This window comes from Dipteris shenzhenensis, chromosome 6 (genome assembly GCF_047967505.1).
Source record: "Dipteris shenzhenensis isolate YYH24624 ecotype China chromosome 6, Dip_SZ_1.0, whole genome shotgun sequence".
NCBI classification, from domain to species: Eukaryota; Viridiplantae; Streptophyta; class Polypodiopsida; order Gleicheniales; family Dipteridaceae; genus Dipteris; species Dipteris shenzhenensis.
Window position 1 is genome coordinate 48587341 of NC_141601.1, and position 26158 is coordinate 48613498.

At 48.3% G+C, this 26158-nt stretch overlaps 1 protein-coding gene across 3 annotated transcripts in view; it reads left to right on the forward strand.

Moving 5' to 3' along the window:
- The window catches only part of LOC147901272 (branched-chain-amino-acid aminotransferase-like protein 2), a 216258-nt gene that overhangs the window by 59190 nt on the left and 130910 nt on the right, over positions 1-26158 (forward strand). For all 3 annotated transcript variants that reach the window (XM_087375482.1, XM_087375483.1, XM_087375485.1), the window contains exon 8: positions 7473-7578. In XM_087375482.1, the coding sequence (XP_087231608.1) occupies positions 7473-7578 (106 nt within the window). The remainder of the gene's footprint in view (positions 1-7472; positions 7579-26158) is intronic.

The window sequence follows — 26158 nt, forward strand, 5'->3', positions numbered from 1 at the left end:
AGCACTCACCGCATCCTGCAACTCCGCAACAGTGAAAGGAGCGAGAAGGGTGTCGCTCATGCTGGGCTGCACGAGTCTCGGTATAGACCTCCACACCTCCTCTCTGCAAATGCGGCCACGAGGGTCTGGGGGCTCCTGCTGGAATAATGATCTGTAGAAGTCTGCCGCCAAGTCTCGGACCTCATCTGGATCTGTCCTGACACTACCATCCTGCGTCCTAAGGGAACGGAGCTGCTCCCCTGCTGACCTCTGTCCATGAGTCCTAAAGAACTCGCTGCACATCCTATCGCCTTTCCTAGCCCAGAAGGACTTGGAAGCATGAAATGAAAACTCTGAGCGGCGCTGGGTAATCTCCTCTAGCATGGCTCGGGCCCGAACCTCCTGCTGTCTGAGCTCCTCAGAGCCAGGAGAGGACTGCTGCATCCTCTGAATCGAGGCGAGATCAGGTCTGAGACCCCTCTTCCGTGCCCAACACCGCTGTCTGACCTGAATCGCCTCCTGCTGGCAAATGCGGCTAGACTCAGCAAGCGCCTGAGCTACCTGTGCTGCCATATCCCTGGTGGGGTCCCACTCCTGCTCCCAAAGGTCCACTATCCTGATGTGAACCGCTGCTCTGGTGTAGATGGAATCTAGGATCCGGCATGAGCGTGGAGGTGAGGACTGAGAGGCCGAGTCCAAGATTAGGATGACTGGAGCATGGTCTGAAAGTGTCGTCCCTGGAACCACTCCTGACTCTCCTCCTCTGCCAAGCGCCCAATCACTAACATAAAAACGGTCCAGCCGCTCCAGGAGTCTGCCTCCCTCCCTCCTGTAGCCCCAAGAGAAGTCCAGACTCCCAGGCCACCTGCGAAAGGACGGCTCCCTCCAGCTGTCCCGACCTCCCACTGCAAAGAGGAAGGAGTCCCAATCTGCCTGCCCTGCCTGAGCTATACCGAGGAACTCTGGGCCCCTTCCCTGTTGATCCTCTAAGGTCTCAAGGTTGTTGAAGTCCCCTTCGACAATCCAAGAGTCCATCTCTGGCAACAGGTCTGTCAAGGATCTCCAAAAAACGGATCTACGTCTGAGGTCAGTCGGTGCGTAGATATTGAGGATACCGATGCGGGATCCCTCAATATGCAGGCCCACCCAAAGCGCATGTCTTGGAATCAAAGTGCCAAAACCAAACACATGCTGAACTAGAGAAGCGTCGATGGAGGTGCAGACACCCCCGCTTCTCCCCTGCTCGCCAATCGAAGGTTCCCAGTATGTGTGGGAGCGTCCTGTGAGGACCTTCCCACAAATACTGGTCTGTGAAGCCGAAAGCTTGTGTTCTTGTAGTAGGAGCACATCTACCTTTCCCACCAAGGCTGGCTGGAGCTCCTGTCTGAGCACCATGTCTGAGCACCATCTTCCTGGGGCCACGGGTGCCTGAAGAGTGGAACCCGTTAACGTTCCATGAGATAATGCGTAAACTCATGAGGAGGGAAGGTGGGCCACAAACAACTGTCTGCTTGCGATCGAAGTCGAGGTGGTCGGAGGATGTCCTGTGCGGAGACGAAGGCGCTTCTGTGAAGGTTTCGAAGGGGAGGTCGGATCATCGGACCCATCCTCTAAAACCTTCAGCAGAGGGGAAAGGCCCTTCGTCCCGTGGTGGTAAGCTCTCTCTAACCAGCTCGACGCCTCTGCCAGGGAGATGCCGTAGAAGCACGCAACCTCTGAAGTCCTCCAGGGACGAAGCCCATCCGCGTAGGCCCACTCCAGCGGTGGCCTAATAATGACCAGGAGTCGGAAACGTTTGGCGCTGTGGCGCCAACGCAGACGAACATTACCCTCCTGCCACTGCTGCTGAAGAAGCTCCGCTGCTGTGCTACCAATCCAGTCCTGCACCTGCTCCTGGGTCTGGTCTCGTATCGTCTCCCAAACATTTTCATTCGTCCATTGCTCACTTCCTTCACTGGAGATAGTGAAGGAATAATAGGACCATCGTGTGGAGCCAGAATGGACACCTTACCCTCCGCCCCCTTGCGGAGGAAGAAGATGCTGATGTCTAGGCATGCGGGAAAGGAGCCAATACCCGCTGCATCCAAGTAGTCCCAAGGACCTGCTCGGTATAACTCCAATGGAAGAGCTCTAGGAGCAGCCTTTGGGCTTGGGGATGAAGATGAGGAGTCTGAACCGGAGGGAGGGGAGCTGGCCACTTGTGGGGAAGAGCCTCTCCTCGTCGTCGGGCCCGGAGGGATGGACGAGGATGAGGTCTGTGCTAGCTTCGGGGCTGCAGGTGGTGCAGGTGGAGGAGGGGGGGAATCCTTCTGTATCATGCTCGAGGAAGAGAGAGGCGCGGAAACCACTGGTGCGGGGGGGGGAACCTGGAGGGGGTGGGGGTCGGAGAATCGAGGAGGAGGGGGGAGGGGGGGGGCGGGATGAGGGCTGAGGGGGAGGCTGGCTGACCGTCTCCTTACCCTTCTCCTTCCCCTTACCGGGCTGCTGATGAGTAGGGATCATTTGAGGGGGCTCTTGCTGTGGCTGGGAAGGTTTTTTGGAGCCTGCTTTGTTGCCCTTCCGTTTTCGTTTGACTTCCGTCCAGCCTTCCCCTTCGGGAGGGGATGTCGCTGACTGGAGCGGAGTATCCTGAGCTGCCTGACTGGGGGTCTTTTGAGGTTCCGTACCCGTGAAGCGAGGACATGAGCGAGCCTGGTGTCCGAAGCCGTGGCATCTCAGACACTGGTTTGGGCGACCAGTGACCAGAATGCGCTGCGTCACCACACGTGTGTCTGTCTCTATCTCGAACTCCGAGGGGATGCTCTGTGGATCAAGGACTGCCAAGCAGAGTTCACCATATGCAGCAATGTATGCTTCAAAAGAGGCCAATATTCTAGAAAAAACTCAACTGTAAGACCATCCCATCCTGGAGATTTCCATCTACCACAAGATTTGATTGCATCTGACAATTCCCTCTCAGTAAAAGGTTCCTCCAATTCCAAAGCTTGAGTAGTGGAAATAATAGGAGAAACATGCTGTAACAGTAGCATGATCGCTCAAGCATATGCTGATGATTCTTTCTTTACTCCGAAAAATTCTCGGAGATCCATGATTATGCAGGCTCTTTCTACATATGGTTTGGCTGCTGGTCTTCGTATCAATTTTCAGAAATCAAAATTATTGCCGTTGCATGCTAAAGACTGGCATAGTCTTTTGTGGCCTGGGGAAATTGTTCCAACTTCTCGATTGGACAGCAACTGCCTATCTTGCTCCCTCTCTCCTCTCTCTCTTGCTCGTCTGCTGCTGCACCAGAAATCGCACCAGCAAGTTGCGCTAAATTGCACCTCCAAGCTGCCTTGAATTCACACCATCAAGCTGTCCTAGAATCTGCGCCATCAAGCTGTTGTGTCCTGGCCCAAACTTCGAAGTCTTCTCCTACTGTATTTCTGCACGCTCCTGCTCAAGATTCGAGGGTTGAGATAGCTTCAAGTTTCCAGTGCGGTCTCTCACCCTAGACAGAGTATTCCTATGACATCACCTTCTTGTCCAGCACCCGCTGCACCTCCTACTCCTTCCCCACATTGGGTAGCGGTTATAGTTGTTTCTCCTTCACCCCCTATAGAGTGGGAGGGTTCTTCTCTTACTCTGGACCCTGCCCCCATTGGGCTCACTGATATTCTAATTTGGGTTGTGAGTGGTGACATTCCTGATCCTTCTCAGGTTGTGGCCTTGGGTATTCTATCGATAGGGTGTCATGTTCTACATGCATGGGGGTTCTCCCTCCTCCCTCCTTTGCAATACTCTAGAGGATTTCATTCTCAAGAGGGCGTTGTTTTCGCCACTAGGTTGGATAAGGTGTCCCGTGTTGCTTTCTCCTGCCAAATGAGGATTGTTAATTGGTCGGATAAGGCGTCCCATGTTGCTTTCTCCGGCCAAATGAGGATTTTTTTTCGCCACTAGGTCGGATATGGTGTCCCATGTTGCTTTCTCCTGCCAATGAGGATTGTTAATTGGAACAAACAGGGTCTTGCTGGTATACCACTTCATTGTCGAAGGCAACTGATTTGCAATCAGCTTCATCCAGGTGTCACTAGACTTCCATTGATATTATTTTTATCCGAAAACACAAGATGGATGCTAGAGATCATCCAGAGTTAGGTAAATTGCTATCAAGTCATACCTTTTAGTTGTTGGCTTTGGGTACTAGGGGATGAACCTGCATTTCAGTTTCCGATTATCTTCTCCCCCTAGTGGTTGGACATGGTATTATCACATCCTCTAGAGCATAGTGGATCATTCTTGGGGGACTTAAGTTTGGCCTTCTCAACCGTTATGCCCCTAGTGATAGAGGGGATCATGTCCTTTTCTGGAAGGAACTTCTCTCTTGGGTCCCCATTGCAAATTCATGGATCAGGGGAAGAGAAGGTGGCATTCACTCACTAGAGAGAGCAGCTTGGGATGCCTTTCTCTTTCACTTCTATGGCAGAGATGCTTGGATAGATGATGCCTTTCACACGTTGCTTCATTCACTCCTATTTTGTAGTCGAATAGGAGAGTGTAGATGCCCATCCATGCAAGGATTGATAGATTTTATGTGGATGATTGGGCACTAGACAGAGGGAGTTCAGTATTATGCATTTCACCAGGGATTTCCACCTCGGATCATTTTTCAGTAATGATGATGGTTTCCAAGCCTCATTTGAGATGCCGCTTAGACAATATTGGGATTCCAGATGTCTTGTATACTTAGGAGGGCCTCAAGGAGAATGCTTTGTAATTTGAGTGTTTCACTTGCAGAGTGGAGTGGCATCTTCTTCTCATGTGGCAATAGATCTATCTGATATTAGTGATTATTATCATAATATCACTAATACCAGAAGAGCTGAGATTCTCAGATGGAAAATTGGCCTTAGATAGGAGTTAGCAACCTTGCAAAGGAAAGAGCGGAAATGGCCTACGAATGCTTGGACTTAGAAGCGCCTTGCTGCAACAAGGGCTCATTAGTAGATTTTATAGATCAGAGAGCAGAGTATGTCTTTCATGCATGCGAATCCTTTTGGATACAGATGGGAGATAGAGTCAATAAGCATTTCTTCTCCACTCTTAGCCCGAGATAAGGTAGAGAGTGTCTCTTAGCTTATTGACTTTGACGGGGTTTTACAGTCAAATCCCGATGGAGTCTTGGGCATAGCTTCAGATTTGTATGCCTCCCTTCTTTCAGCAGATCCGGACATCCCTGCCAGAGATGATGCTAGATATAGGGTTTGACAAGGTATTCCACCATTAGTGAAGCGATATATGAGTCTCAATTGATGCACCCTTACGAACTTGGAATTTCGGATTGCACTTCTTGCCCTTCCTAAGGGCAAAGTGCCTAGGCTCAGATGGATTGACACCCTCATTTTTTATTTCTTTTTGGGAGATATTGGGCCCATGCTACCTCAACCCTGTAGGGCGTTTGGGACTTTGGTATTACGATGGTTCATTCACGGAGGATCTCATTCATTTTATCCTAAAAGAGGGTTGCAGAAATGCAATTTCTCAATCGGGGCTAATTACTCTCTTGGGCATGTTTTATAAGATTTGGACCAAAGCTATTAGCTTGCGCTTGTAGCCCATCCTTCTAGACCTCATTCATGATACACAATCGGGCTTTATTCATGGCCGAAGCATCTTTGTATGTTCTCATTTTGGGAGGCTTCACATTGGGCTATGCAAAGTGGCCAAAGGCTAGCCATTCCACTCGTGGAGTTCGAGAAAACCTACGACAAAGTAGATTGGGGTTTTTTGAAGGGTACTCTTCTATGCTTCTCATATGCTTGAGTTAGAGGGGTTTCTTCCTTATACGGATCAGCCATGAGGTGCTAATCAGAGGAAAGAGGGAAGAGGTTTCAAATTTGTAGACCAGTTTGCCAGGGATGCTGCCTTCTTGTCCCCTTGTATTTATTTGTGATTGAAGCTAAGAGCATATTTCTAATTTCTCAAGCAGATGTTATTGGGTTGAGACTTCCCCTCAAACAGATTGAGGAGCTCTTGGACAGTGAGCTAGCTGATGATGCCATTGTCTTTTTGGACGCCACTCCACAGAAATTCACTTTTTTCAGGGCAGCCTTGGATTTATTTTTCTGGGCAGTAGGTGCACAAATTAAATTGGAATAAATCCAATGGATTTTGGATTAGTGAGCAAGACACTCCAACTTGGGGGGCTGATTTGGGTTTCAGCGGATTTTGAGGGATATTTCTGTTAGATACTTCGGTTGCTAGATCGGCATGGAAAACTCTTTTTTTGGAGCTCAGCCAAATTTGACCTTGCTTCCAAGGTGATAGTGGTCAACCAAGTATTGCTGGCCACGACATGGCTTATTTGCTCTTCTCTGTGGCATTCTAGGGATTGCATCACCCAGATCAAAAGATTGACAAGGACTTTCTTTGGAGTGGTCTAGATGGTTTGTAAGAATTAGGATGGACTTTAGTAAGGGTTGAAGAGGAGGTCGGACACGTGGCCACCTCCCATGCAAACCATTACATGGATTAGAGGCTGGCATGGTAGCTCTTCAATGTTCTAGAGGTCTCCTTTCATCTGGTGGATTTGTGCTTCAGCTGGCTCCCATGAGGGTCGCTTGTGGAGTTCGTGGCAGCCCCTTCGTCATAAGCCAGCTCTTGATTGAATGGTCGTTATTGGAGTGCTCCTGGGTTGAAGGCAGTCACTCCTACATGGCGGTTCACAGTTCTCTTTATATCGTTTTGTTATGATAGCCTCGCAGTGTGGATGGAGAGCTTGTGTAGCTCTCGTCTTTGCCTTTATCAGTTCTTTTATGTACTTACACAGACTTGGATGGATTTACTAAAGGGTGACATGGTTTTGATTCATGCAAGGGAGCTCTTTTATGTACTTAAACAGTCTTGGATGGATTCACTAAAGGGTTGCATAGCTGGAATGTATTCTGTAATTAATCATTGTTTTCTTTGTGCCATGGATATTGTTTTGCATTCTATCATCCAATGTTTTAATTTTCAGTTGCAGCGCCAGTGTTCGGTACAAGGCATAACAAGCACAATGATGTACCTGCATGGTCTCAGGACTCTTTTTTGCGAGCATATGCACAGTCTGATAATGGAGCTACCAAGGAACTACATGTCCCCTAGGAATATGAGCCTTTACAGTTAGAGCTACCAGGGAACTAGATGTTTGATAATGGAGCTACCAAGGAACTACATGTCCCCTAGGAATATGAGCCTTTACAGTTAGAGCTACCAGGGAACTAGATGTCTCCTAGGAATATGAGTTTTAACTGATTGTCAATTTGAAAGCTAAACTGTCTATCAGATCAAACTAGTTATGAAGCTATGGGTTTTAGTTAAGTTCAGTTGCTTTTAGCCTCCTATTGGCTTTGGAAAACTTGGTTTGCAAGCTCAAATGGAACATTTAAAAGACGTCATTTTGTAAATTTTCAAAGCTTGTTTTTCTAACAACAACTTAGCGCGAGATCTTGTTCTTCTTTGATTTGTTGAAGTTGGGATGCTGGAGGAAGGAAAGAGGATGGACTATGGTCTCCATGGTGGTACAAGGCAGTGCATCAGTCGACTGGGTTCAGCTCTCTTCCATTGTATCCCAAAAAGGTGAACCTCTTCCATTTTATCCCAGGTAGGTGCAAACATAAATTTTTAAAAGCGGCAAAGAGACACTGCTGAAAAGAGAAAGATAGGTCAAATTTATGCCACAAAAATGTAAATGATCACGTAGTGCAAAAGTTGTGAATGCGCACTTTTATGCAGACAAAACTCTCAGGAATATGCAATTTATTAAAGTGAGCATGACATACATTTTGCTGCATGACACTTCTACAGCTACAAAGATTGTTTGTTTCCATTTTGGTGGTTCTGTCTCAGATGCATTCTAAAGGAGAAAGGTATGGAATGGGGAGCCAAAAATCTGGTCACAGCATTAGCAAAAAAGGTTGCATTTAAATTCCTTCATTAGGGCATATATATCTTACAAGCAGACAGCTGTCTAGAGCATAGAAGAAATACAGCACCATTGTAGATGGCATTTGCATCTACCTAAGTTTTAGAGGTATTAAGCCTGGTATGTGGCACCCTGTGATAATTTGGCCACACTTTAGAAAGTGAGATTCTGAGTGTGTTTTAGCTTATGGCCTGCCATACACACCCTCAATAACTGGCACCAAGTGCATGACAATGTGTACATATAAATACATGGGGTGTTGGAATGGGCAAGAGTTTCATGACCATGCATGTCAGCAGCAGGGCATATATATCTTGCAAGCAGACACGTGACCCGAGCATCAAGAAATACAGCACCATGTAGACAGGTATGGGGTACCCTGTGAATTTGTCACACTTTAGAAATTGAGATGCTGAGTTTTTCTCAGCCCTGCCATACACACCCTAAATAACTGGCACCAAGTGTATGACAATATACAAGTAGAAATGCATGGGGTGTTGGAGTGGGCTGGGTTTCATAACCATGCACGTCAGCAGCATGCATAATGCTACTGTATGAGTTGCAGAGAGTGCCTATTGGAAAGTCAATGGACATTTTGATACTTAAGAGCATATGATCTCAGCCTGGACATTTGGCTGCGAAGCTGCCTCATTCCTCGTCTATGGGACAGAGTGGGGCACTTTGCATCTCGGTGGACCAGGCCTTGCCTCGAATATTTTTGACTAGGGTGAGCTCATTGGGTGATTGGCAATTTGGATGGGTTTGAGGATTGGGGATTGTATGCTTGGGATGCTAAATGTGTATGCATCGGCATGCTGTAAGTAGAGAACCTTTTTGGCAACAGCTTATACAAGATATGGATTTCTGGATCGTTGGAGGAGACTTTGACAATACGCAGTTTGTGGAGGACAAGCTTGGGGGGGCTTCCTTCTCCACAATGTCTCCCTTTGAGCGCGGCACATGGGAACAATTTTGAGGGTCTCATGATGTCGATCCGCTCTCGAATTGTTTTACATGTGGGATGTTATGCTTAGCATCCGGGCACTGATTTTCAGGACCCATTTGCACCCACTTCATGCATTACTGCCATTGCTATTGCAGCCCATCATCATTAGCAAGTATATCAACTGGATATCAATTCTTCATCCTCCAAACATTAGGAATCCAACAAGAGCTCCTGCGAGCTCCCTCCCCCTTCGTTCCCCGTCTACCCCCCCCTTGCTTACTGCGCGGCCCTCTCTCTCCCTCCGTCAGCTGCTGCCGCGCAGCCAGCCGCCCCCCTCTCCGCCACGCTCCTCCTCTCCGCCACACTCCCCCTCTCTCAGCCTCTGCTCCTCCGCCCGTCGCTACCCCCCTCTCCTCGCCACGCTCCCTTCGCCCCGCTCCGCCTCGTCCCTCTCCACTCCGCTCCGCTCACCCCCCCCATCCCGCCTCGACCCACCCGCTCCACTCCGCCCACCCGCCTCCGCCTCGTTCCTCTCCACTCCACTCCGCTCACCTCGCCCCTTCCCGCCTCGACCCACCTCGCTCCGCTCCACTCCGCCCACCCGCTCCGCTCACCTCACCCCGCTCCACTCACCGCACCCCGCTCCGCTCTGCTCCACTACGCTCACCTCACCTCACCCCGCCTCGCACCGCTCCGCTCCGCTTACCTCACCTCACCTCACCCCCCCGCCTCGCTCCGCTCCGCTCACCTCACCGCCCCCTCTCTTTCTCCTCCTATTCCCCCGCCACCCCCTTAGTCCCCACCCACCTTCTTCCCCCCCCGCTTCCCCATACCTCTCCCCTTCCTCTTCTTTTCCCTTCACCCACCTCGGGAGTTCGCAGTTAGTCAAGTGATATGGCGGCTACGTGCCCGGAACCGGTGGCCCAGACGGACCCCCCCCCCCTCCACCAGCCTGTCGCATTACATTGACAGAGCACCAGGTCTCCTTGGTGAAGCAGGCCGCCACGGACTTCTCCCAGACATCAGTTTATGGGAGGGTCATTGGCTACTCGCCTTCACAAGCAGACATCGGGGACTGGTTGCAGTCCACCCTCTACCTCGAGGACAGTCACATTGAGGAGGTTGCACTCATGGGACGTGGCATTTTCTGGCTTAAGCTCTCCTTAGCACAGGCTGCGAGCGACATAGTCAGGCGATCCCCTACTTCTGTGGGTGGGAAGATCATCCTCATGGTCCCTTGGTACAGGGGATTCAGTGTAGCGGACTTCGATGCCCGCTTTCGCATCCCTCGACACCCAGTTACCCTTATCTTCCCAGGTCTCGCAACCGAGCTTCGCCCGATCATCAAGGATCTGGGGGCGCACTTTGGTTGGCCTATGCAGGACACTTACGTTGATGCGGCGGCAGCCCAAGGGGTGCCACGTGTCAAAGTGGCAGTCCTTGATCCACAGAGCATCCCCTTGGAGTTCGAGATAGAGACAGACACAGGTGTGGTGACGTAGCGCATTCTGGTCACTGGTCGCCCTAACCAGTGTCTGAGATGCCATGGCTTCGGGCACCAGGCTCGCTCATGTCCTCGCTTCACGGGTACAGAACCTCAGCAGACCCCCGTTCAGGCAGCTCAGGATACTCTGCTCCAGTCAGCGACATCCCCTCCCGAAGGGGAAGGCTGGACGGAAGTCAAACGAAAACGGAAGGGCAACAAAGCAGGCCCCAAAAAACCTTCCGAGCCACAGCAAGAGCCCCCTCAGATGATCCCTACTCATCAGCAGCCCGGTAAGGGGAAGGAGAAGGGAAAGGAGAAGGTCAGCCAGCCTTCCCCTCATCCCTCACCCCACCCTCCCCCCCCTCCCCCCTCCTCCTCGATTCTCCGACCCCCACCCCCTCCAGGATCCCCCCCCCGCACCAGTGGTTTCCGCTCCACTCTCTTCCTCGAGCATGATCCAGAAGGAATCCCCCCCTCCACTTGCGCCACCTTCAGCCCCGAAGCCAGCACAGACCTCACCCTCGTCTTTCCCTCCGGGCCCGACGGCGGGGATAGGCCCTTCCCCACAGCTGGCCAGCACCCCTCCCTCCGGTTCAGACTCCTCATCTTCGTCCCCAAGCCCAAGGGCTGCTCCTAGAGCTCTTCCATTGGAGTTTTACCGAGCAGGTCCTTGGGACTACTTGGATGCAGCGGGTATTGGCTCCTTTCCCGCATGCCTAGACATCAGCATCTTCTTCCTCCGTAAGGGGGCGGAGGGTAAGGTGTCCATCCTGGCTCCGCACGATGGTCCTAGCTATTCCTTCACTATTTCCAGTGAAGGGAATGAGCAATGGACGAACGAAAATGTTTGGGAGACGATACGAGACCAGACCCAGGAGCAGGTGCAAGACTGGATTGGTAGCAGAGTAGCGGAGCTTCTTCAGCAGCAGTGGCAGGAGGGTGATGTTTGTCTGCGTTGGCGCCACATCGCCAAACGTTTCCGACTCCTGGTCATTATTAGACCACCGCTGGAGTGGGCCTACGCGGAATGGATGACTTCAGAGGTTGCGGGCTTCTACAACATTTCCTTGGCAGAGGCGTCGAGCTGGTTAGAGAGAGCTTACCACCACGGGACGAAGGGCCTTTTCCCTCTGCTGAAGGTTTTAGAGGATGGGTCCGATGATCCGACCTGTCCTTCGAAACCTTCACAGAAGCGCCTTCGTCTCCACACAGGACATCCTCCGACCACCTCGACTTCGACCGCAAGCAGACAGTTGTTTGTGGCCCACCTTCCCTCCTCATGAGTTTACGCATTATCTCTTGGAACGTTAACGGGTTCCACTCATCAGGCACCCGTGGCCCCAGGAAGATGGTGCTCAGATAGGAGCTCCAGCCAGCTTTGGTGGGAAAGGTAGATGTGCTCCTACTACAGGAACACAAGCTTTCAGCTTCACAGACCAGTATTTGTGGGAAGGTCCTCACAGGACGCTCCCACACCTACTGGGAACCTTCGATTGGCGAGCAGGGGAGAAGCGGGGTGTCTGTACCTCCATCGACGCTTCTCTAGTTCAGCATGTGTTTGGTTTTTGCACTTTGATCCCAGGACGTGCGCTTTGGGTGGGCTTGCATATTGAGGGATCCCGCATCGGCATCCTCAATATCTACGCCCCGACTGATCTTAGACGTAGATCCGTTTTTTGGAGATCCTTGACAGACCTGTTGCCAGAGATGGACTCTTGGATTGTAGGAGGGGACTTCAACAACCTTGAGACCTTAGAGGATCAGCAGAGAAGGGGCCCAGAGTTCCTCGGTATAGCTCAGGCAGAGCAGGCAGATTGGGACTCCTTCCTCTTTGCAGTGGGAGGTCGGGACAATTGGAGGGAGCATTCCTTTTGCAGATGGCCTGGGAGTCTGGACTTCTCTTGGGGTTACAGGAGGGAGGGAGGCATACTCCTGGAGCGACTAGACCGTTTCTATGTCAGTGATTGGGCGCTTGGCAGAGGAGGAGAGTCAGGAGTGGTTCCAGGGACGACACTTTCAGACCATGCCCCAGTCATCCTAGTCCTGGACTTGGCCTCTCAGTCCTCACCTCCATGTTCATGCCGGATCCCAGATTCCATCTACACCAGAACAGCGGTTCACAACAGGATAGTGGACCTATGGGAGCAGGAGTAGGACCCTACCAGGGATATGACAGCACAGGTAGCTCAGGCGCTTGCTGAGTCTAGCCGCATTTGCCAGCAGGAGGCGATCCAGGTCAGACAGCGTTGTTGGGCGCGGGAGAGGGGTCTCAGACGTGACCTCGCCTCGATTCAGAGGATGCAGCAGTCTTCTCCAGGCTCTGAGGAGCTCAGACAGCAGGAGGTTCGGGCCCAAGCCATGCTAGAGGAGATCACCCAGCGTCGCTCAGAGTTTTCATTTCATGCTTCCAAGCCTTCTGGGCTAGGAAAGGCGACAGGATGTGCAGGGAGTTCTTCAGGACTCATGGACAGAGGTCAGCAGGGGAACAACTCCATTCTCTCAGGGCGTGGGATGGTAGTGTTAGGACAGATCCAGATGAGGTCCGGGACTTGGCGACAGACTTCTACAGATCTTTATTCCAGCAGGAGCCCCCAGACCCTCGTGGCCGCATTTGCAGGGAGGAGGTGTGGAGATCTACACCGAGACTCGTGCAGCCCAGCATGAGCGACACCCTTCTCGCACCTTTCACTGTTGCGGAGATGCAGGATGCGGTGAGTGCTATTGATGGGCATAAATGCCCAGGTGAGGATGGCCTCTCTAGAGCCTTCTTCACCAGCTTTTGGGAGCAGATCCACTGGCCCTTGCTCGCAGCCTTCCAGCACATCTTCTCCAGCGGGCAGATGCCAGAGAGCCTGGCGATAGGCCTGATTTGCCTCATCCCCAAAGGGGGGGACCGCCAGGAGATCAGACAGTGGCGCCCAATCACCCTCCTCCCGACCGCCGACAAAATCCTCGCTAAGATGATCAGCAGTCGCATCCGCCCCCTGCTACACGACTTGATTCATGACACCCAGACTGGTTTTGTCCAAGATCGCAGCATCTTGGACAACATCTTCACTTTCTCAGAGGCGACGGAATGGGCCCAGCACAGTGGCCAGCACCTTGCCATACTCCTTCTCGACTTTGAGAAGGCGTACGACAGGGTAGACTGGTATTTCTTGGAAGGTACACTCGCTCGGTTCGGTTTCCCGGACGAGTGGATTAGAGGTATTGCTAGCCTTTTCAGATCGGCCTCCAGTCGGGTTATCATTAGCGGTAGGATGGGGGAGAGATTCACACTCGAGCGCTGTGCGTCGGGGCTGTCCATTAGCGCCTTACCTCTTTCTATTTTTTGCGGAGGCCATGACACACTTCCTTCGAGCTTGTACAACTGGTCTTCGCGGGATGCATCTCCCTATTCGAGAGGATGCCGAGCTGCTGGACTTCGAGTATGCAGACGACACAGCCCTATATGTGCAGGATGATGTCGAGTCACTGGAGCGAGTGAGACTGTCCCTAGAGATTTTTTGCCTTGCGGCTGGAGCGAAAATCAACTGGCGTAAGTCAGTTGGTTTTCTTACGGATCCGGGAGCCAGCTCACAGTGGGGTATATTCCTGGGGTTTCGCTGGATCCCTAGAGGACAGACGACACGTTACCTGGGATTCCAGGTAGGCCTGGACATCACACCGGCTCAGCAGTTCTTGCCGGTCCTAGCCTCCATACGACGGAAGCTTGCTTTCTGGAGCACGGCTCGGCTTTCCTTGGCAGGCAGGGCCCTTGTGGTCAACCAGGTCCTTCTTGCCACTGCTTGGTACCACTGCTTGGTATGTGGCCTCTTGCTGGTGTTTCTCAAGGTCTTGTGTAGCCCAGCTGAGGAGACTGGTGCGGAACTTCCTATGGTCTGGCTCAGACGCTTCCGGCACCACCAGAGCTAGGGTCGCCTGGCAGACGGTCATTCTCCCCCAGGCAGAGGGCGGCCTCGGCATCATAGATCCAGAGCTGCAGAGTCAGGCACTTCTTGGTAAGCTAGTCATCCGCGGTCTGACCCCAGGAGGACAGACGTGGAAGCTCTTGCTACAGCATGGTCTCAGTGGGTGTACTCCCCAGAGAGGGGGTGTTTGGCAGCCTTCTATCCGATGGATCTTCACTTCAGCATCTTTGACTCAGCCCCGTTCCCCCTTCCTCCGTAGCCTCATTTCGGTCTGGAGGAAGTTGCGACACAGCCTTTCCCTCCCCCCTAGCTGCCGAGAGGAGACAGACAGACAGCCCCTGATCTGGAGCAGCCAGGTGACAGATGATACAGGTCGTCAGCTTGGAGAGAGATCCCTTATCCCTTGGGCGCTCTGGGCGCGTGGGCCCACGCGCTCATTCCGGGTTTGGAGGGACGTCTACAGCCAGCTGAGCCCAGGCGAGCTGGCAGCAGCAGTAGGTACGGCACGTGGGATCCAGGCTCGGCGAGCGGAGATTGATGCTGCCATCCCTCCAGGTTGGAGGATTCCCGTAGGCACTGGACAGCTCTTCCCGGGAGATGAGAGGTGGCTTGGACAGTTCACTCCACGAGGCATCCCTTTGGTGGTGGCAGGCCTCTTCTCGGACTCTTCGGTACACTTCTTCTCACTCACTGATGACAATCGCCTACAGAGTAGAGAGGCCGTGATCGACCCCCAGCTTCCCTGGCAGCGCCTTCGCATTGTACGGCTGCAAGGGAAGACGTGGCATATAGACCCCCTGATTATGCAGGACTAGGATTGGAGACTCTGGATATGGGAGGGCCGTTCCTTGTCAGAGGTGGAGTGGGACCCAGGGGAGTGGCATTGGCCACCATCGGAGACCTCAGAGAACCCTACCCCCTTCTTTTCTTACAGTGCACGCACGGGTCGGCGTGCTCTTGCGGCTCTCCAGCGTGGGCTACCCAGACAGGCACATAGATGGTATGCCCAGGGGATATCCTTGGTCTTTCTTCGCACTTTCTGGAAGACTCTTTGGGCTAGCTGGCGTCTGATGAAGATCTCCTACTTCCTTTGGATGGTGGCACACAAGGGGCTTCCAGTTGGCAGCTGGCTGAGACAGATGGGACAGGAGGGGCATTGCCAGATGTGTTTTCAGGAGGAGGAGTCCCTGAAGCATTGCCTTTGGAGCTGCTCGCATGCGCAAACGGTTTGGAAGGGAGTCATGGGGATCTTAGCTAGGGCTACACCCGAGCTAGGACCGATCACTTGGGGAGCCGTTTGTTGGTGCAGCACTGAGCCGGGACATCACTTGGCCTATGAGTTCTCTAGACAGGATCCTCTCTTTTTCATCACGCAGGCCACTTGGGCATACATGGACAGCTTCCCATGGCATCTGACAGAGACAGATGCAGGAGCGATGCCTCGGCACCCAGTTTGGGAGATCATAGGGAGCATCGCAGGCTGGCATATCTGGACTTCCAGATGCGCGTAGACTGTAGGAGCTCAGACTACTACTACCCAGACCCTAGCAGATATCTGGAGCACGATCATTCACACGCTCAAGGGTCAGTGGGATCAGATCCAGGGAGAGTCCCGAGCAGGGAAGGAAAAGAGACGACGTTTCCTTCGCGACTGGGACACCGGGAGTTATTCTTCCAGCACTCCACTCAGAGTCTTCAGTGGCATTACGCCCCTCCAGCGTGGCTGTTTGTCCACTCTCCGATGATTATGCCCTAAGAGGCTTGTATTTAGCATTTTGACTTCTTGGGCTGAATCCGTTTTGTGATTACAGCCCGCTGGCCTTAAGGCCTTCTTGTACTCTCGCTTTCAAGTAATATAACTAGCACTACTTTTTGCGCAAAAAAAAAAACTGGATATCAAAACGGCATAGGAAGTGTATGTCGCTTACCCTCCTCATTTTTGTGATCAAAGGATATGAAAATATAAGGTATGGTGCTTGCACAAAGCCCTCAATGGTTTGAAGCAGGCACCCCGGGCTTAGTATGCTAAGGAACATGCTTATCTTCTCTGACTCGGTTTTCAGAATAGTCCTAGTCTGTAAGCATTATGCAGACTTGCTAACTTTAATTCTTTATGTTGATGATATGCTTTTGACTGGAGGTTCTATGCCATCTCTTCCCCCCTTTCGTTCACTTTCCACCCTCCCTCCCCTTTCTATGCCCTTACCCCCCAACCTTCCGTTCCCTCACATGACCATTCCATTCTCTCTCCCCTCCTTCTAGTCCCCCTTTCCCTTCCCTCCCCCTTCTGTTCTCTCGCTCCCCGCCCCCCCCCCCCCCCCGTCTTGTCCGCTTCCTCCCCCCTTTTCCATTCTCTCCCCCTTCCATTCTCTCCTTCCTGCCCCTTTCATTCCCCGTCCCCACTCCTTCCATTATCCCCTCCCCAACTCTCGTTTTTCCATCAACTCAGCTTACCCCCATTTTACTTCCCCTATAGTCCCTGGAACTTTTCCAACACGCTTTTTTAGTTATTCTATCCAACCCCCCTGTTTTTTCATGTCCCCCCACATTTCTTCAGTCTAATCCCATCCCCTATTCCCACCCTCCCCCTCGCACCAAAAACTCCCCTATTGCAGCTCCATAACCTTGCCCTTCCATGCAAGGCCCCCACCCCACCTCAACTGAAAATATCATGCCTTCTTGAAGTTCTATTGTCGGCTGACATAAATCTACTCCTTCCATCGATGGAAATCTACATCCCGCCTACAGTCTACCCCCCCAAACACCGTCTCCTCTCCTATCTCCACTTCCCACCTCTGTATCTGCCTCCCTGCCCCGCAGTGTTGCAACTCATGAAAACGCCTTGCCCCTTGCCAAACTCCTATCCTTCCCTAACTCTCCATTCGACCCGCCACCCCGTCCCTTTGTCCCACCGGGTCGCCACCCCCCTCGCACCCATAATCTCCCTTTGTCATAAGCTCATTTCAAGTTCAATTCAATTATGGTGGCACTGAACAATAGTTCAAGCACTTGTGCAGATCAATTGACCATTCAATTGACACTTCAATCATTTGATAATCCATTGTGAAACTATAACCTTGGTTGTCGCAATCAGGTTGAGGAAACAAAGGTTAACAAGTATTAAATTACAGCCCTTGTACTTCATAACTCTCTCAGAAGATACAAACCCGACAAGTGTAAAAGCTCACAATGGAACCCATATGGGATCTGTTTTAGAGAACTACCCACAATACATAGACATGTATACCAGCAATACAATGGTGAGGTGGAGACAATCCCAGAAGAACTTTGCCTGGATATTGTTGGGATATCTCAAGGTGTATGCCCCAGGCACACCTTGGTTTCTATGTGTGTGTGCTAGAGGCACAGTTAGGTGCCCATAAGCATTGTTAGGTGGTAGATGCCACATAGGATGATTGAGAGATTCTAGGAGCTGATTGAAGAGATGATTGTGGAGCTCAGAGGTCATCAGTGATGTCAGTGATCATGTAAGAGGTGCCTACATATGGACCTCACCTTTCTTCATTCCATAATGAAGCATTCTCATTTTGTGTTCACTTCATGCTTTCCCTTTAGTTCCTCAACATGGTATCAGAGCACTATGATCCTCCTTGAGCCCATTTGTGCCACATCATCTTCTTCTTCTCCATCTTCTTCTTCTTCAACATCTTCACCATTTCTTCCCAAAACTTGCTAGAGCTTGTTCTCCCTCGTCTTTCTGCCATTCTCTAAATCCTCTGAGTTGGAGATACCCCTCGTATGGGCGAACTTTCACCTGCAAGGAATTGAAGAAACATCGTTGCTGCTGGTCGCCATTCCCCGAAGATCGTCGAAACTCCCTTCTGCGTATTCTCTGTTTCTGCTCCACCTTTCTCTAACTCCTTTTAGGGGAAGCTTCTCCATATCTTAGACTATCTTGTGTTGAAATTTGAGCAGCAATGGTTGCATATTCAAGGAGAAAACGCGGAAAAACCAGTCGATCTTCAAGCTGCTAGCTATGGCGACGTGACGCGGCATTTCGTCCTTCCTCCTCAGTGGCTCTTCTCTGGTATATGAGCATTGTTTCTACCTAGAAAGCCCTGTTTTCTTTGCTCTAAAGAAGGAGATACAAGCCCTCCAAGTTCAGGCCTCAATTTTGGACAGTTTTGACAAGGTTGTGAGTTTAATGCTACATTAGATGCTACTTTAGCATTTCAGATGTTTTAAAGTGTTGAATAGCATCAATATAACTGTGGCTACAACTTTGCTTTAAGTTGCTATACTTGGATTTGTTTGGAATGCTTTCATTTAGCCACTTCTATGAAGCATGGAAGATGAAGCATCATTTCCATTATGATTTTTAGTATGCAATTTGGTCACAAAATGCTTATACTTTGAAGCTTTTCAGCTTTTTTTTTTCTAGCCTTGTGAGAGAGTAGACACTATCCATTTTGGGTTAGACCCTCTCATGGCTACCATCCTGAATATGGATAAGTTCAATGGTAAAGGCTTTCACACATGGCAGATGAAGGTTAAGTTTGCATTGATGAGGGAAAACCTCTGAGGGCTTGTCAAACCGGCTTCAACTTCTTCTTCAACAACCTCTAATGCTGGAGAATCCTCAGCTCCGACACACCCGGCAAGAGATCCTGCTAGAGAGTGTTGGTAAACTGAAAAGAAAGCATGGAGTGAACACAAACTCAGAATTCTTGCTTATGGAATGAAGAAAGATGAGGTCCTTAAGTAGGCACCTCTTACATGATCACTGACATCACTGATGACCTCTGAGCTCCACAATCATCTCCTCAATCTGCTCCTAGATTCTCTCAATCATCCTATGTGGCTTCTATCACCACCTAACTGTGCTTATGGGCACCTAACTGTGCCTCTAGCACAAGCACACACACATAGAAACCAAGGTGTGTCTGAGGCATACAGAGATATCCCAACAAAACCCCCTCTCAAGGGAATGCCTCAAGCTATGTCAAGGATACAGCTAGCACAAGGTGTCACATGCCATCTCATGGTGGTCATGGATCTATCAATGGCTAGGATCTCAAGCTAGCAAGGGTTTCCATGGGTGTAAGGTAAAAAGGGATACAAAAGAACTTCCAATGGTTATCTCCCCTGCATGTACATGCACACAATGTCTGCAGGAGGTACCATGGAGCAAAAACACATACACATGGCCTACATCATATGGTGACTAGAGGTGTTTACAAAACACACAATAGTTTATTTCATTCATTTTGGAGGACTACCAGGTTGAGTACCTTGACTCAAAAAAAAAGGAGATCTGGAGCATACATGGAGATGATTCAAATCTTCAAAGGATGCCTCATCTTGTGGAGGCACATCAACTGAAATTAGATTGGCATTTTCTATCTTTGAAGTTGCTTCCTTTTTGGCTCTACAAAACTTTTCATGATGATTGTTTTTGCCACAGTGTTTGCATGGATTGATCTTGAAGCAGTCTTTTGAGAGGTGATTAGTCTTCCCACAATGATTGCAAGGTGAAAACTTGCCCTTCTGGATTTTTATGGCATAGACTGTGTCATTGCCTCTCCGGAGTTCCATGTGCCTCTCTTCTTCTTGAAGAGCAGAGATAAGACCTTCAAGATTAGGATTAGGAAGATTTTTCAAAGTGATAACAACATGATCATAATCTTCAAGCATACTCTTGAGCAACACTGCCATAGCATCATCTGTAGTGATAGGAGAGTTGATAGAAGGAAGTTGAGTCATGAGACTCCGCATGTAATTGACATGGGAAGCCAAAGGAGTGCCACTAACCATCTTTAATTCAAAGAAAGCAATCTTAAGTGATAATTTTGAGATGTGAGAGCTAGCACCAAAAATAATGTCAAGCTTCTGCCAAGCTTCTGAAGGAGACTCTAAGTCAGAGATGTGATGAATATAGTCATCTCCTAAAGCAAGAGCAATGATGCCATATGCTTTCTCCTCTCTAGCAGGATCTCTTGCCGGGCGTGTGGGAGCTGAGTATTCTCCAACATTGGAGGCTGTTGAAGAAGAAGTTGAAGCCGGTTTGATAAGTCCCCATAGGTTTTCCCTCATTAATGCAAACTTGACCTTCATCTGCCATGTGTGGAAGCCCTTTTTATTGAATTTATCTATATTCAATATGGTAGCCATGAGAGGGTCTAACCCAGGAATTGGGCAGTGTCTTCTCTCTTACAAGGCTAGAATAACAACTGAAAAACGTCAAAATATAAGCATTGAATGTAGCAAAGACTTGTGACCAAATTTCAATCAATGATGCTTTCACTTACATGCTTCACAGAGGTGGCTAAATGAAAGCTTTCCAATCAAATCCAGGTATAGCAACTTAAAAGAAAGTTGTAGCCACAGTTGTACTAATGCTTTTCAAAACTTCAAAACCTCAGAAATGCTCAAGTAGCATCTAATGTAGCATCACTTTCACAACCTTGTCAAAACTGTCAAAAACAGAGGCCTGAACTTGGAGGGCTTGTATCTTACTCTCCAAAGCAAAGAAAAAGGGGCTTTCTGAAGTAAAAGAAAGCTCTTATACCAGAGAAGATCCACTGAGGAGGAGAGGCGCAATTCCGCGTCAGGTCGCCATAGGTAGCTTCTTCAAAGTCGACTGGTTTTTTTCTGTTTTCTCCTTGAATATGCAGCCATTGCTGCTCAGATTTCAACAGCAGCTTTCCCTCAGTGTCATCCAGCACGTGCTGAGAGGAATTTGCATATAGATAGGTACACATGCGGAATTGCGCGAATTTTTGTCGATCAGTGTGAGTGTTGGCATTCCACGTACAGTCGAAATTTCACAGAAATCTTGCAGCTGGAAGTTCGCCCATATAAGAGGAGTTTGCAGCTCAGAGGGTTTGGGCAAAGGTCGTTTGTAGGCAGAGAACAAAGCTCTCAAAGATCTGGGGAAGAAGGAGGAAAATGGAGAAGAAGAAGATGGAGAAAAAGAAGATGATGTGGCACAAATGGGCTCAAGGGGGATGAAAGGGCTCTGATACCATGTTGGTAAACTGAAAAGAAAGCATGGAGTGAACACAAACTCAGAATTCTTGCTTATGGAATGAAGAAAGATGAGGTCCTTAAGTAGGCACCTCTTACATGATCACTGACATCATTGATGACCTCTGAGCTCCACAATCATCTCCTCAATCTGCTCCTAGATTCTCTCAATCATCCTATGTGGCTTCTATCACCACCTAACTGTGCTTATGGGCACCTAACTGTGCCTCTAGCACACACACATAGAAACCAAGGTGTGCCTGAGGCATACACCTTGAGATATCCCAACAGAGAGGAGAAAGCCTATGGCATCATTGCTTTTGCCTTAGGAGATGACTATATTCATCACATCTCTGACTTAGAGTCTCCTTCAGAAGCTTGGCAGAAGCTTGACATTATTTTTGGTGCTAGCTCTCACATCTCAAAATTGTCACTTAAGATTGCTTTCTTTGAATTGAAGATGGTTAGTGGCACTCCTCTGGCTGCCCATGTCAATCTTATGCGGAGTCTCATGACTCAACTTGCTTCTATCAACTCTCCAATCACTACAGATGATGCAATGGCAGTATTGCTCAAAAGTATGCCTGAAGATTATGATCATGTTGTTACCACTTTGAAAAATCTTCCTAATCCTAATCTTGAAGGTCTTATTTCTGCTCTTCAAGAAGAAGAAAGGCACATGGAACTCCGGAGAGGCAATGACATAGCATACCAGAGAGGCAATGACACAACCTATGTCATAAAATTTCAAAAGGGCAAGTTTTCACCTTGCAAACATTGTGGGAAGACTAATCACCTCTCAAAAGACTGCTTCAAGATCAATCCATGCAAACACTATGGCAAAAACAATCACCATGAAAAGTATTGTAGAGCCAAAAAGAAAGCAACTACAAAGTCAGAAACTGCCAATCTACTTTCATTTGATGAGTCTCCACATGATGAAGATTATGCTTTTTGAACCATCTCCATATATGCTCCAGATCTCTCTTTTTATGTTGAGTCAAGGTACTCAGCCTGGATAGTCCCCCAAAATGAATGAAATAAACTATTGTGTTCTTTGTAAACACCTCTGGTCACCATATGATGTGGGCCATGTATATGTGTTTTACTCCATGGTACCTCCTGCAGACATTGTGTGCATGTACATGCAGGGGAGATAACCATTGGAAGGTCTTATGTATCCCTTTTGTTTACCTCACACCCTTGGGAACCCCTTGCTAGCATGAGATCCTAGCCATAGATTAATCCTTGACCACCATGAGATGGCATGAGAAACTATGAGACTAGATGAATCCTTGACATAGCCTGAGGCATTCCCTTGAGGGGGGGTTTGTTGGGATATCTCAAGGTGTATGCCCCAGGCACACCTTGGTTTCTATGTGTGTGTGCTAGAGGCACAGTTAGGTGCCCATAAGCACTGTTAGGTGGTAGATGCCACATAGGATGATTGAGAGATTCTAGGAGCTGATTGAGGAGATGATTGTGAAGCTCAGAGGTCATCAGTGATGTCAGTGATCATGTAAGAGGTGCCTACATATGGACCTCACCTTTCTTCATTCCATAATCAAGCATTCTCATTTTGTGTTCACTTCATACTTTCCCTTTAGTTCTTCAACAGATATGATCCTCTTTCATACATGTCCATATCCTTGGGCAGAGGTAATCCCAAAGCATTGCTTTGTTTGAGCAAAGATGGTTAAAGGAAACCTCAAGGTTATTTAAACCTTCCTCGCACCAAAAAAACTTGCAATTGTTGATAGACCATGCAATATGCTAAAAGAAATATGGGTACCTCGACGATAGTATGAAGAACCCAAAAAGAGAAACGCTATATCTAGAAAAATGTCTACAAAGGAAACACTATATCTACAAAGAGAAATGCTACGTCTATAAAAATGGGACCCACAGCAAGCATAAGTCATCAATGAGAAATGTTCTCCAACAAGAAGGGATACACCTCGTTCCAGTCACAGAGGGAATTCTTTTGACACATGCCAATAATCAATTCCTAGAGATCCAAAGTACATGTGCATCGGCCAAGACACATATATAAGCAAAGGCGTGCATAATCAAAGGATCAAGCATAATTCAACCATCCATGATAAAAATGATCGGATTGCACCTTTCACAAATGCATGTCCACATTTGAACTCGAGTGTCAAATCTCCATCGTAGTCCAACTTGCCAATACTCTTATCTACTCAAGTAAAAGGCTAGAAAAGCTTCAGCAAATCTAAAAGATCAACAATAATTCTCCATGAAACATGTCCCCAACAATGATCACGGTCTTTGAAAGAAAGAAGGATAAAAACAAATAAAGAATTGAAATCCGTTGCAACTTCATTTGGGAACTGATTCACAAATAGCAACATGTTTTCAAAACCATAGCACCACCGCATAAAATTGCAGATAAGATTCTCTCGAATCCTGCAACTCCGTAAGTTTGCACACCTAGGCACGTACGTTGGGTCCAAACACTTCAAGTTTTTCAAATTTAGACATGATGGATAACGAATAAAATCCCATTGAATAGGGAAGGGCACAAATATGTCAAGCACTTAATCTCAAAATCAAGGCACAGGCCTAAAGAGTTCTTAGGTGAAAGGTAATTATCTTCAATATCAGCTTTAGGTAGCACAATACACCCAAGAAGCTCTAAGCATGCACTTTTACAATCCCTAGGTGAAAATAGAAAGGCCTTAAGAGCACAACTTATGATATTATACAAATCAGTATAAGAAGCCGGTTCACTCAACTCAAAGCTATTGACATGATCAATATCACAAACTCACCCATGGGCTTTAAACCTGTACATGTGAGTCCTAAGCCTCGTCATTGTTAGAAATATTTTTATTTCCTAAGGTAGTGGCCAATGTTATGTAATAAAGGAAAAAAGTATCTTTATTACAAACATTTGGCCACTGCCTTAGGAAATATAAATATTTCTAATAGTCATCAATAACCTCATCCTTTCCTCTCTACAAATATTCCTCTAGACAAACGATAAATCAAATGTCAAGATCCAAGAAGTCCTATGCTCTATACAAATAGAATACATTAAGCAATAGAGAACGTTTTTGTGAGTCAGTAGTGATAACAAATAGAAAATCAAACACAAGGTCTATTAACATGAGAATCTACATGCCAGAGGTCGAAGACAAAGAAGAGGATATGCTAATCATTATCGACATGCAAAACCTAGTACACACGATATTCAATACCCTCAACATCAAGTACCCAACATTGTTTCGCATTGTCAACCTTCAACTCATTTTTGTGCAATCTAGAAGAAAAGAGAAACTCTAGAAGTTTTCAAGAACAAGGCAAGGACTACTTTGTCAACAATAATGACATTAAAAAGATGTTATATCATACTATGAACCAATCCACATGACAACTAGAAAACTCCATGAAAGAAATACGATTCAAGAACTTCCCACTCAAGGCATCGGATCCTTGAGGACGGGTAATCAAATTGATCTGGGGGTGTTGTTAACCCTATAGCAACATCCATCAGAAGCACAATTGACTTTATTGCACAACGAGGACCAAAAGCACAATCAAGAGTAGCCAATATGAGATCATTGTGAGCGTGGAGTAACAACATAGCTCCACTCGTGTTAAAAGTAGATTTGATGGATCTTATAGGATAGGAATAGCCAAAACACTCTTTAGGAAAGATCTAAACATACTTGCAAAATCTGATCTATAAAGAGAAAGACTAAAAGTACAGAGAGAACAACACACTTTGAGAGGTTCCATACAAAATTTGTAGAGACCCTCGAGGTCCACTACAAAGTGTGGAGGCTATTGGGGCCCCCTCCTTAAGGACCCCTACAAAAAGTAACGAGGTCCCCTACAAAAGTGTAGAGACTATTGAGGTATCCTACAAATTATGTACATACTATTCTATACACTTTATATAGAGACCAACATTTATAAATATCTCTCAATGGAAACATGCTAGGACTCTTTGGGTTCAAATGCTCAATTCACTTTTGTGTTCATGTGCTTGTTCTCCTTGTGTCCATGCTCCCTCAACACTATCACCGTGTGATAGTGTGCTCTAACCTTGCAATCTCCCATCCTCCTTCCTTGTTCTCCTCCTCTTCATCATGCCGCCGCCTCCTCAACCTTTGAACCCTTGATTCCATGAAGGGGACTAACTTTCCACTCCTTAACCCTGTAACTCTTTCTCAACCTTGAACTCTTCCTAAAACTATTAACTCTCTCTCAACCTTAAACCCCTAGTTAAATTTCTCAACCCTATCCTCTTTCTAAACCCTACAACCCTTTTCTAAACCCTTGAACCCATATGGGGGCGAAAACCTCCATCAAAGGTTCTGATTAACACTTCTTTTCACCTAAGCATATACAAGAACCGCTTTCCATGCTTTAACCTATACCTTTCACTAGAATACAACCCAAGACCCTATGCTATGACTGTGGGCACTCTACTATGACAATCAACTAACCATGTTTGTGGGTGATTAGATTCTCGGAAGTTGGAAATAAGAGAAGAGTGATAGCAAGGTTGTACTATGAAACTGCGAATGGCTCATTAAATCAGTTATAGTTTCTTTGATGGTACCTCGCTACTCGGATAATCGTAGTAATTCTATTGAGTGAAAGAGAGGGATTTTTGTTTTTTTTTTTGGGAGGGGGAGGGATGGGTGAGTGAAAGAGAGGGGTGAAGGGAAGGGAGGGGGGGGCGTGTTGTATGGCCAATAAGATGGTGGGGATGAGAAAAAGGAGGGCAGTTTGAGTGAACGAGAAAGAAAGAAAGAAATTTTATTAGAGTCTTTTGAAGACCGATGGGTCTATGAGACTGAAAGAAAACCTAATACAAATCACAGTAAGGGTGGAGCTACTGAAATGAGCATCATCACCCGTGCTGAATCCTA